At 44.7% G+C, this 12,701-nt stretch overlaps 1 protein-coding gene across 3 annotated transcripts in view; it reads right to left on the bottom strand.

Annotated features, from left to right (window-relative positions):
- Nucleotides 1-316: 316 nt before the first annotated feature.
- The window catches only part of LOC116438189 (metalloprotease TIKI1-like), an 80,653-nt gene continuing 68,268 nt past the window's right edge, over nucleotides 317-12,701 (bottom strand). For all 3 annotated transcript variants that reach the window (XM_032096904.1, XM_032096901.1, XM_032096902.1), the window contains 3 exons: nucleotides 11,720-11,810; nucleotides 4,593-4,850; nucleotides 317-1,040 (listed from right to left, as the gene is read on the bottom strand). In XM_032096904.1, the coding sequence (XP_031952795.1) occupies nucleotides 860-1,040; nucleotides 4,593-4,850; nucleotides 11,720-11,810 (530 nt within the window). In that variant the 3' untranslated portion in view covers nucleotides 317-859. The remainder of the gene's footprint in view (nucleotides 1,041-4,592; nucleotides 4,851-11,719; nucleotides 11,811-12,701) is intronic.

Below are 12,701 nucleotides of genomic sequence, written 5' to 3' on the forward strand. Positions count from 1 at the left end.
CACCACTTCCAAGTTTTTTACATTCAACAGTCAACAACACATCTACTTCACACAGACAGCCAAAGACATAAAACAGTTTGGAAAGTCTGAGCAATGAACTCAGTAGAAAATCTGAAACAATTTCCTAGAATTAAATCTAATTGTGAAAATCACCTCTGGAGAACTTATTTTGGAAGACTCCAACAGTATGACTTGTGAAGTTCCCCGGAATTATTTTTTTCTTAAACCTACATTAATTTGCGCTTACGAGACTTGTCTGGCCATTGGGGGCTCAGGGGTACCCATCTTAAATAACACCAAACAGACAGCAGAAACATTCTGTTCACAAGTTTACACTGTTTTATTCGATTGTAGGTGCTGTCATGAACCTTTATATGTAATCCGGAGCCCTAACAAGCATGAATTAAAAGCATTACCAGTAGAGACATAAAATACCAACCTCTCTTTCCCAGCTGTGCTCATATGATCAAAATATTCTGTTCTAATAAAAAAGTCAGTGGTGTGTAAATCTTCTTACAAGGCACTGAAGGTGAAAAATACGTACTTTAGTTGGGCTCAAGCAGCTAAACAACAGCTATGTTATAGCGGCATTATAATCTCCCCAAAGCATTGTGGGATAACATGAAATCATTCTTCTGCAAGAGAAGGATAAATAACACTTTCATTAAAATATCTTCTCCTGTATTGGGCAGGTCAAACAAGTTAATAGTGTTAATGATCCAGACTCAGGAAAAGGAGGCAGTTTAAGAACACCCCAAAGAACAGGTGTCTCACTCATAGTCTTCTATTTCTCTTTTTGCATAAATTTCTTTTTTTGATTTTTAAGACAAGAGTCCAGCAGCTTAGGTCCCCCTGTGTTTCAATGCCACATTATCTTATGCAAAGTCAAAGTCAGTAGTGGAAGGAAGAGAGGATGGGAAAGCTGGTGAGCGCTGCTGGTGTCTGTGCGAGTGCGACTGGACCGTCCGTGGCCGCGGGGCTGGGGCTCAACTGTGATGTAGCCATTAATGATGCGGATCCGGGGAGGAGGGTCGGTAGCACTGCAAGGCAAGAGAAGAGTATCAGTCCTGACCCAGCCCACAACTGCCCAACAGACACAGAGCAGGAGGTGGGCAGCCTCTGTGACCCACTGTCAGTTTTCTAGGTCCATTCAAATGGTCTCTTGTACAAGTTACACACTGACCAAAAGTCTCTGTGTCCTAAATGGCAGAGTGCTGTCTTCTCCCTTCCTCACAGGTGTGGCCAGCTCCTATGCCAGCCCACAAGGATGAGGGTGCTACACAGCCAAACTGTGAAGCAGACTCGAGGGAGAACAGCAAAGAGACTGAGGAGTACCAAAATACCTGCTCCGTCTCAAGTCTACCCAGCCTGCCCATTGCTCCCACAGTCAGTCAGGTGGGTAAGATGACCATATTCCTAGCCCCTGTCAGCTAAGTAGAAAATACAGAAGAATAAAACAAGTGTTGTTGCAAAGGAGTGTCACTGCAGTGGCATTTGCTGAGCACAGCTGGGGTGAGGGACCTGTTTTCTGAGTACATCTTTCTCAGCCATGCTTCATGCATCTTAGTGTGGACCCACCTTGTTTCTATACTGTATGATCTCTTCCACAGGTCAGCAATTACAAAGAGCTTACATGACGTACTTTAAGCAGAGGAAGAATGGCTTCCCGAATTGCAGCCTAGACCGCCACATTCCAGAGTATCTCCCAGCGGTAGGGAGTACTCTGACATGGTGATGAACAAGAACTGAACTAGCGCATACATGAGCTGAGCTCCCATTATGGCAATACATGATGGGGGACAGAAATTTGTATGCTCCAGGCTGCTAACGCCAACTGACCTGAACTGGGGGAGATCACGCACCACAGCAGGCCAAGAGTCAGAAGGGTCAGGTACAACACAGGTGGTTGTTTTTTTTGGCAATGGACTGAAAGCAATGCTTGACACCACAGCTGTAAGACTGACATACTCCCTAGGACTGCATGGCGCTGTGTAAAACTGAACACAAATTTGGACAAAACTAAAAGCAAGTCCACTTGGCAAATACAAAAACCTTTGTATTCTTCATTACCCAATCCCCAGCTGCTGTGTACCATTCTTGTCTTATTTCAGCCCACTAAGCAAAAATGCTTTGGGAAATTGAAGGCAATTAGTATCCTTTTTAAAAACACTTTACTTTTCCTTACCCAAAGGGCTCCCCAGAAGATCTGAACAATAGCCTGAGAGAAGACAGCTGGCAGCACATCAAGGAAATATAGCTGCCAGCTGATGCATATAGGGGCACAAACCAAGGCCATTCTGATAAGCTCACTGCCACACTATTAAATCACTGAGCTGCACCTTTCACATTTTCAGGCTCACAGAAGGAATCATAGAATTATATAGGTTGGAAAAGACCTTTAAGGTCATGGAGCCCATCTGTAAACCTGAAAGCTGTGAATGGCCCATCTCTAAGAAACCTGACAGCTTTATCTGTGTCTGTGCACCCTGAGGAATGCGTAGAGCAAGGGCTGAGACTCCCAGTCAGACATGCCCTGCACAAGCGAGCTTGCACCCAGCGGCGCTGGATTTCCTTGGGAAGAGACGCGCCGCGAGGTGGGGCTGTCAGCCCAGCCCAGCAGCGACATGGGCAGGCGTGCAGTGGTAGAAGACGGGCAGACAGTCTGGGCTTTACAGAAGCCCAGCGCATGGGTAGAGCTTGTGCCCGAGGGACAGCTGCCTTCCGTCGGCAGGAAGGGCGCAGCAATCTCCCAGGTATCGTTTGTCTTTCCCAGCACTGACATGCAACATCTCCATCTCCAGATGCTTAAGCTCTTCTCTGCTACTAAGGAGTCACCCCTACGAAGCATTTGTCACCTAGCACCAGCGTAAGCTTCTAGCACAAAGGATGACTTAAACAGTAGGGGAAGAAAAGAAACATAAAAAGAAGAAAAGGAAAGCAGCATTTACTGCTCCCATATTTACGCAGTAGTTTCCTAGGCTGCCATGATTTGCTTTACTTTTGCCTCACTACTGCCTGGCAGTACTTGAAATCTAGTATGCAGCCCTAGTGTGCCTTCAGTTTACTGACAGTAGCATCCTCCCATCTTTCCCCTTCTTCTGAAGGCTTGATACTGCAAGTGCATGGGTATCTTAGAGTCACTGCTCACTGACTTCGAGCTTTGTGGGAACAACTGATGTGAAACACTGAACATGGCACTGTGGAGGCAGCGTGGGAGATTAAGACAGACATTCCTTAGCATTTCAACTAAAGAGACTATCAACTGAAACTCCAAAAATCTGTTCACAATTAGCTAGTATCAACTACATTAATAGAAAGGAAATGGTACACTAAGAGATAAAATCAAGTGTGATCAATATAGGATTTGTTATATTGGTTAATCTTGGACTGCGTATAAGTCTGTCAGTGGACAGGTTACACAATCATTTGTCTCCCTCTGTCTCCCAAATAGCTATACTAAGGTTGAAGGAAGGGGCAGAGAAGGGAGTCTGGTCTAAAAAATCTGACAGTGGCTGAATGCCTCAAACAGAACAACAGCTGCTGCACTCACCTGCAGCCAGCTTGAGCCACGTATCACTCACAGCAGTGGTACAATTAGGATCCAGGGACTTGAGAGGAAAGGCATAGGAGAACCCTGCTATACTCAGTAACTTAGGGAGCAGGAAGAAGTATTCTTCAGAAGGGAAAAAACCCAAACAATGTACCAACTTCATTTTAAGAGCTGTCAGACTTTTCTCCATCACCCCCAACCTGTCTGGTTGTTTATGGTATCACAAAAATTTAATGCCTTCAACCTGAGTACGGCAGAGACACAATCAGACACACAAAGTACAAAAGAAAGTAGATTTGGGCACGTGTATTATCTGACAGGAGGGAAACATTAAGGTATACATTCAGCCACAGGCCCAAGTATAGGTAGTGAGAGAGAAATTGGCTTTTTTTGTGGTGGGTTTTTTTTTTTGTGTGTGTGTGTTTTTGCAGGCTGCTGTAGCTCTTGTAGGTAAGCAAGCTTTTCTGGATGAAAAGTAAGGGGTATATGTGAACCTCTGCCCCACAACACACTGATTTTTTTATATAAGCTCTGTCATCCATTAGGCTATCATGCTTTTTCAGACTGAAGAATACAGAGACTGAAAATACTGCACAAAATATTGCCCAAGTGCAAAGAGAACATATGCCAGGGATGGTAGTTTCCTCATATGCAGCAGCTCTTGCATAATGGTCCAAGGCTTTGATCTGTACCATATACCACTGGACCCATCCTTCCATGACAGAGAGCACTGCCATATGTTCACAATCCCTCAAGCCCAAATGCAGACTGATCTAGACAAGGCTGCCACTTGTTTTATACCTAATTTTCCACAAATCTAACTATGCAAAGAAAAAAAAAAAAAAAGAAAGCTTTTCTGCCACTAAAAGCACAAGCAGCCTTGTGCAAATGTTTTAGAAAGAATCACAGTAGTGGAGAAGGTCAGATCCTGTCCACAGGATATATCTACCCCTGCAGAAGCTTGAGGGTCTGGATTAAACAGTCTAAGTTAAAGTCCAATTTGCATGATAAGCCATCCTCCCCCTCCTCCGCCATTAGTTACCTCTCTTCAAGGCGAACCCAGAGGTCGTTGAATTGTCGCAGTCTTTGCTTCTTCTGCGGCTTTTTCTTCTTCTTTTTGTACTTCCTGTCTACTTTCATGAGCACATCAATGCTGTCAGGGAAGAGCAGGTGAGGCAGGAACTCTTCCTCCTCCTCTTCCTCCTCCTCCTCCTTCTGGGGGTGCAGTGGGAGCTCATGGGATACAACATAGGGACTGTGTGATGATGAAAAGGCTAACAAGGTTTTAGGAGGTCTTCGGCTGGAAGAAAGAGGGAACACAGACAACATTTGAAAGGGCTTTGAGGCAAAATCCTGATTCAGACACTATCAAGGCACATACATTTAAAATAGGTGTTTATCCCTGACATATTGGCTGGACACTCATTTCTCTGCCTTGTATTCCTGCTCCCTCTTCCTTAAGTCAATATTGGTTTTGTGATCAAAATAGTGCTCTTTAACAAAAAAAAGTCTTTGGAAAAGAGGCAGTCTGTATCAGAGGAAAGAATGCAGTCTGGATAAGGGTGGAATAACTCTTGGTAATAAGCTTGCATATCTAGGAAGAGACAAAAACGGAATCACTTCTAAGTCAGAGTCAAACAACACTCCTCTAGTCTGAACACAGACCAGATTATTCCTTTCAGCACTTCCTGCCCAGAGTAAAGTAACTTGGGGGACAAGGGGAAGCAGCATCCAAAACAACTAAAGCACACCAGCTGATAAAGCCAGCTCTGGACCAGCAGCTCTGACTGGTGGAGAAGGTAAGAAACAAGCTAGCCCACAGACTGTGGTCATGGCTACAGAAACACATTTTGAAAATTACCGTCTTTGAAGGGAAAGGCCTAATATACCATTAGCAGTAACCCGGTTGCACACTGGACCCAGAGTAGACCGTGGTTCTCAACGACTTCTATATCTCACTGTTCAACCACAAATGTTCCAGCCAAGCTGCCCAAGTTAGGAAAGGCAAATGGGAGTATGAAGACCCTAAGTACAAAGCAGGAGAAAATCAGGTTCAAGACCATCTAAGGAGCCTGAATGTGCACAAGTGCATGGGGCCTGATGGGATCCATCTGTGGGTTCTAAGGGAGCTGGCAATAACTTGCTAAGCTGCTATCAATCATTTTTGAAAACTTGTGGCACTCAGGTAAAGTTCCCAACATCTGGAAAAAGGAAAATATAACCCCTATTTTTAAAATGGAGAAAGTAAAAATCTCACCTCTGTGTCAGGCAAGATCACAGAGCAGATTCTTCTGAAAACTATGCTAAAACAAAGAAACACGGAAAACAAAGAGGTGCTTGGTAACAGCCAACATGGCTTTCCAAGGGCAAACAACGCCTGTTAAATCTGATGATCTTCGCTGATGGGGCTGCAGCATCGATGGATGTGGCAGAGCAACTGCCACCATCTGCCTGGACTTAAAGTGTTTCACACTGTCCCACACAATATCCTTGTATCCAAATTGGATAGACATGGATTTGGTGAATGGATTGCTTGGTGGATAAAGAACTGGCTGGATGGCCGCACACAAAGAATTGTGGTCAACAGCTCCTTGTCCACATGAAAACCAGAGATGAGTGGCCTCCCTCAGGGGTCAGTACTGGGACCATCACTGTTTAACATCTGTGTCAGTGGCATGGACAGTGGGATTGAGGGCACCCTCAGTAAGTTTGCCACCAACACCAAGCTGTGTGGGGCAGTCGACACACTGGAGGGAAGGGATGTCATCCACAGGGACCTGGACAGGCTGGAGAGGTGGGGCTGTGCAAACCCCATGAAGTTCAGCAAGGCCAAGTGCAAGGTCCTGCACCTGGGTTGTGGCAACACCTGACACAGCTACAGGCTGGGTGGACAAGTGATTGACAGCAGCCCTGAGGAGAAGGACTTGGGGGTGGTGGTGGATGAAAAACCCAGCAAGACCCAGCCAGGTGCACTCACAGCCCAGAAAGGCAATGGGATCCTGGGCTGCATCCAAAGCAGCGTGGGCAGCAGGGCATGGGAGGGGATTCTGCCCCTCTGCTCTGCTCTGGTGAGGCCGCCCCTGGAACACTGCATCCAGCTCTGGGGTCCCAGCATAAAGACACGGAACTGTTGGAGCAAGTCCAGAGGAGGGCACAGTAGTAGGAGGACTGGAGCACCTCCCCTGTGAAGACAGACTGAGGAAGCTGGATCTGCTCATCCTGCAGAAAACGGTGTGGAGACCTCCTAGCAGCCTCACAGTATCTGAAGGGTCCTACAGGGAAGCTGAAGAGGGACTCTTTGTCAGGAACTGTAGTGACAGGAGTAACAGATACAAACTGAAGAAGGGGTGAATTTAGGCTAGGTGTTGGGAAGAAATTCTTTACTGTGAGGGTGGTGAAATACTAGAGGAGGTTGCCCAGGGAGGCTGTGGCTGCCCCAACCCTGGCACTTTCCAAAGCCAGGTTGCATAAGGCCTTCAGCAAGTTGGCCTAGTGGGAGGCGTCAATATTAATTATTATTAGACTGGTCTAGGGGAATTAGGACTAGATGATCTTTAAAGTCCTTTCCAATCCCTTAACATTCTATGATTATATGATTAAGGAATCCTTTGGGCCATGTAGTCTGCATCAACTGAAAGCAGACTAGTTTTGGCACCACCAAGTTCACTCCCTTCTCATTTTCTCTTTGATGAGGCCAGGTGGTACAACGCAATGAATGCACAGCCTTTACAAAACATCGCATCAGGGGACATGTCTGACATATAAGAGACCAGAGCTCAACACACCACTGTGGCACTGGTTTCTAAAGCTGATGTGCAAAAGGGTGTAATGCTGCCCTGCCACTCAGATAAAGCACACCAAGGAACATGAAATGGTGATCTTCGTGGGTTTTATGGACAAATATGGAGGTCCACATGAAGGGGAGGAAACTGAGGAATTGCATCTCTCTCATAAGCAGAGCTGAGCTTTGCACACGTTTATAGCAAGTAATGAGGGAGTGGGAGTCAAGCCTTAGCCTTCCAGCTGCCCAGATCCTGTATTAGGCTGGCAGCATTACTGGGAATTTCAAAGGAGCTCCAGCAAGTGAGATACATCACTGAGACTATGTGCATGTACAAACTGCCTCATAAGGCAAATCTTGGAAACTCAAAGTTGAGCTCCCAGAAAAAACTCTAAGGGCTATGACTACTCAGTTTCCTGTGAAGGTGATAAATTGAAGAAAACAATAATCAGGTCCACCTTGATCACTGAAGCTCTGTTTCTTTATTCTTAGAGCAAGCAACATCTCATCTATATTCTAAGGCAGGCAGTCTGCAGGGTCCTATTCACTCATGGCTTTGCCAGCCCACACTTCTCATTGTTTGGAACAATTTCCCCTCTTTACTTGTCTATGAGCATCTTGAACAAACCCACAAACTCAATCCACTCTGTGTATACACAGGACCTATCAGGAACATCTGTCTGATCTTTATGGCTACTTCATAAAGAGAAGAGATGCAACAGTCTTGTGTAACAAAGCGGAAGTGGAGACTGGCTTGGGCTGAAATTCAGAAAGATAACAGAAAACCACAGACCACCAAGCAGAAACCTGCCATTAATCAATGAAACTTTCCCAGAACTGTGTTCCTTTTTCAGCTTCCAATGGCATGAAAAGAAGGAGGTCTGGAAGGAAACATTTTTCAGCATGGGTACAGTTTTTAAGTTAGCCCATTACTGTATGCACGCTTACTGGATAGCAAACAGAGAGTAGTTCCTGCAGAAGGGGAAATGAAGTTGTGGACTGGAACGTGGGGAAAGTATATGGAAAACAAAGATAATTTGTCTTATTTACTGCAAGGAAAATCAGACTGATCACATGTTGAAGTTTATTTGAGAGAGACTGCTGCAGAATGGACCTTGGGCAATCAATCTCTTTCAAAATCATTGTGGTGTCACACTCTGTCACACTTTATCACCTCTGAACTGTCATGACCCTTCAGCTCTCCCTCCTCAGCTACTTCACATTGCCCACTCTTCAACTCCACCTTACAGAGTGATCCCCCATTAGCTCTCTCCAGTGACCTGATTTAATCTGTTTGAAGGTCTTCTGCCTATGATTCCCTTTTCCACCATTTCTCTTCACTGTTTCTGTTCCTTAACTAAGTCATGGCGTGGGCAGCACCCCTCCTCTGTAGATTAGAGTGCCATGCTGCCTGCAGCGTTCCCTACTGAACCCATGGCCATACCATGCTGGAGGCTCAGCATTGCTACGGGTAGAGGATGACCTGCATCCTGCATGGCTAGACATCTGCTCTTGACAGGTGTGGCCTCAGACACATCCATATACAAAACCTGCTTTGCAATACTTCCTGCAAGCAATTCTTCCAGAGACCGACTGATCAAGCACTGGAAAAGGGACACAGATTCAAAAGTTCGTACTTCTTCCCCCCCCAGGCGAATTCCCTCTCCCGGCACAGCAGCTAAGGAAGAGTCAGCAAGCACCTTAATTTTGGCTGTGATTGTGTTGAGCATTTTACAATATATAACTGCATTCTAAAACCAGGAACAACAGTTAAAGACCAAAGTAAGTCAGAAGGAGCTTGATTGAACTTGTGGTATTATTTATAAACTGTCCTTTGCAATACTGCTTGGAGCACCTCTTTTGCCTTCCCTACTTTGGAGACACCAGGGAGAAGGAACCTTTCTGTCTCCAATCAGGGGCATTCATCCTATTTGCTCTGCAGATGGACAGTACACCTCAGGCAGCCCTGCCTGCTACAGGAAAATGAGCAATACGATTCTGCATCCTTCTTGATTCCTACACACACAGATATATACAATATATCTCACATGGGACTTTTTGTTTAGCCAGAGCACAGGAAGCAGCAGACTGTGCTGCCAAAATGTCATGTTGCAAGGCAAGGAGATGACTTCAGACTTCCTCCTTCTTGTGTTGTAGGACCTCTTAGCTAATATCCCTACTGTGTCTGATACCAGAGCAGTCATTTAAATTCTCTGTCTCAGTTCAGCCACTTGGCATTTTTATCCTGTCTCAATTATGAACAATCAAATAGTCCACAGGCATTGACTGGACTGTGTGCAGCACTATACTGGACAATAGCTGGATACAGTTCCATGTTTATGTGATCAACACTGCGTTTACTGTCACAGACTGCTCTGCTACTTGCTCTTAGAACAAGCCCAGGACAGCAATCAAGTGAAAGCTTCCTTCCAAGCCCTAGGACTCTGACACTCTTGCCGTAAGTCTTTCCCTCACCTTAAATACTCTTTTCCCTTGAACCCATATTTTTCTTGAAGCCTATGTCTTATTTTTATATCTGTTTCCAAGTCATCCAGAAATGTTAACAGTGAAGTGCCATCTTCTTGCTCAGGTTTAATATCAAGACGCCAGGAAAGATGTTCTGTCCAATAGTCCTAGTAAGAGGTTGAAGATGCAACTGAAGCCAAACAGAGGGCTTTAAGATGCAACTGATGCCTAACTGAGGGCTTTCAAAGTCACAAGGGGCTGCACAACTAACTCCCATAATATGGTTAGGGAACTGGGTGCCCAGCTACTCCAAGTAACCTTGATACCAACCTTCCTGATAAGTGGAAATCTATCCCTCCTTTCTTCAGTTGTCTGCCCTTACAGCTACATCCTTACAGAGCAGTATCAGATCTTGTTTATTCTCAAGTAGCTTTTAAGCTATCTTTCTTTAAGCTTTAAGAAGCTGCTGCAGCTGTTTTTAGGAACACCTAAGCTAAGAATGAAAAAACAACATGAAAATATCATTGAAGGCTGGTTTGGGTTTGTTGTCTTTTTTTTTTTTTTTATCATCCCTGCAAACACTGATACACTGGATTTTAATGATGTATGTCCCTGTCTAGAACCACTGTAAAAACATGAATTTTTGCAATGCCAGAATTTCAATCTCACAGTCTCAGACAACAGCAAAGGTGGTATAAAGAGAAAGATGAAGCAACCAGAGTATGAGAAAAACAGCTGTTACTAATTTGCACCACACCTGTAGAGCCCTTGGCACAGAACAAGACTCTACACTGTGCCCTCTGCACAAATCCTATCAAAAGGTGATAATCCTGCCTAAGAGTCCCATATCAGAAACGGAGGGGAGGAGCAACAGAGATGTAAACAGGGACAGTATGCCTGGCACAGAAGATAAAAGGGAAATGGTACCATAACTGGGATCAATTTCCAGTTTTCTCCATTGTGGTCTTTTAGCAGTGAAGAGTGAGTACATCTAACAGCTACATGTTTGATAAGAGTCTGGAGAAGGGGAAGGCAAAGATTGCAGACCCTAAGCTGGTCGCAAGAATTCCAGGAAGAGGTGAGTCAAAGCACAGGTAATTCTCGGTAGAGTGGAGGAGGAGATTATCTGGCATTCTGTAGTTACTGAAACCGTGGAGGTGGATAAAAGCATCCAGTGGGAGATGAACAGAGGCAGGAAGGGTATATCCCAAAGGACAGCTGCAGGATGAACCAGAACAAGAAGTACCTTAGCTTAAAAATGCAGAAGAAAGCAGGGGACATGAGAACAATCAGTCATGGAGATAACTTGCAAAGATTCTGGGCAATCAGATTCCAGGCTGGGAGAGAGTAAACAGAAAGAATAAAAAATAGCAGTATAAAAGAAGGAGATTATTAAAAGGCAGGGCAGTCAAACATATAAAAGAGAGGAAAGAGAAACTTGGAAGCCTGTGTGGTACAAGACAGCATCCAGATCTGATGAACCAAGCATGCATACTCTGTGGCTGTTCATTTAAGAGTTAAAAACTTACAAGGGTGGACATTTTATTAACAACAACCAAAAAAAACCCCACCAAACCCCAAAACCACAAAAAAACCACCACAAAACCAACAACCCCAAACCCCAAAACCACAAAAAACCCACCACAAAACCAGCAACAACCCAACCAACCAAACATCCCCACCCCCAACAACAAAACCCAGAAAACAAACAAAACCAAAAAAAACCCAAGCCAAAACCAAGTAAAATCCCCTTTCCAAACTAGCTCATGGAAGATAAAAGTAAACTTTTCTCCTTCATGCTGGGAAGGAGAGAAAGAGCCTAGCTCACTCTTAGTTATAGTTCCAGCTGCCATTACTACTTCATAATTGTTTACAAACCCACTCTCCCAATGGCTGCTTAACTAGGTAAAAGCATGCATTACTTGTTGATGGCATGTCCAGCTGGAGTGTGTTCTACCTCGTACCCTTCTCTCCTCAAAACATCAATCACTGTGTTGTTGCCCATGAAGTGACCTGCAGTTAAAAGAAAAATGACATCAGAACTCACCAACCACAGGGAAAGAGGGAGAAGGACAACAAAGTCCTTCCTCATCACAGGAGGTGTGCCACACTCAAGGCAGGCAGAGCTTTATCACTCCCCACCAGGATGCACCAGAAACACAGGATCTCTAATGAGTGATTGCTGAACTTTCCCAAGGTCACTTCAATTACTACATTCTGCCTTTCTAAAATGCAGATGTGATTGCAATTACGCTGGTCCCACAGGTTGTTGCATAATGGGCTGTCCAGGGAGGTGATGGAGTCACCATCCCTGAAAGTGTTTAAGTGTTAAGGAAAGACTGAATGTGTCACATAGTGCCATGGTCTAGTTGGCATGGTGGTGACTGGTCAAAGGTTGGACTTTATAATCTCAGAGGTCTTTTTCAACCTAACTGACTTTGTGATTATCAGGCCATTGTGGATCACTTGAGAGAATAAGAGATTAAGTTTGGACACCCCTGTTCAAGAGCAGCAGTGAGTGTACAACTGATGGTGATGCAAAGAAGGTCAGAATCCAGCCACATTTTAACATTCTCCAGCATTATAAAGACACAGAGCTGTTGCTCAACATCACTAGCAATTTTTAAATGATTAAGAATCATCCAACTGCAAAGAACAGACAATAACTCTGAAAGCCAATGACTTCGATCAACCTCTTTCATTTCTTCATTATATGCCACCAGGGCCAGACACTTGACCTCATTTGTGTTGATAAAAGGACTTAGTTTTAGAAGGACTTAGATAGTTCTGCCCTAATTCTGTGATTTACATCTCCCCTACATTCTCAGACAGATGTGGTGGCTGGTAAGATTGTATTTTGGCACCGTAGTGAATAAATGACTACTCAAAGGTTGCAGGAGCAAT

The sequence above is a fragment of the Corvus moneduloides genome, chromosome Z (assembly GCF_009650955.1).
Source record: "Corvus moneduloides isolate bCorMon1 chromosome Z, bCorMon1.pri, whole genome shotgun sequence".
Classification (NCBI taxonomy): domain Eukaryota; kingdom Metazoa; phylum Chordata; class Aves; order Passeriformes; family Corvidae; genus Corvus; species Corvus moneduloides.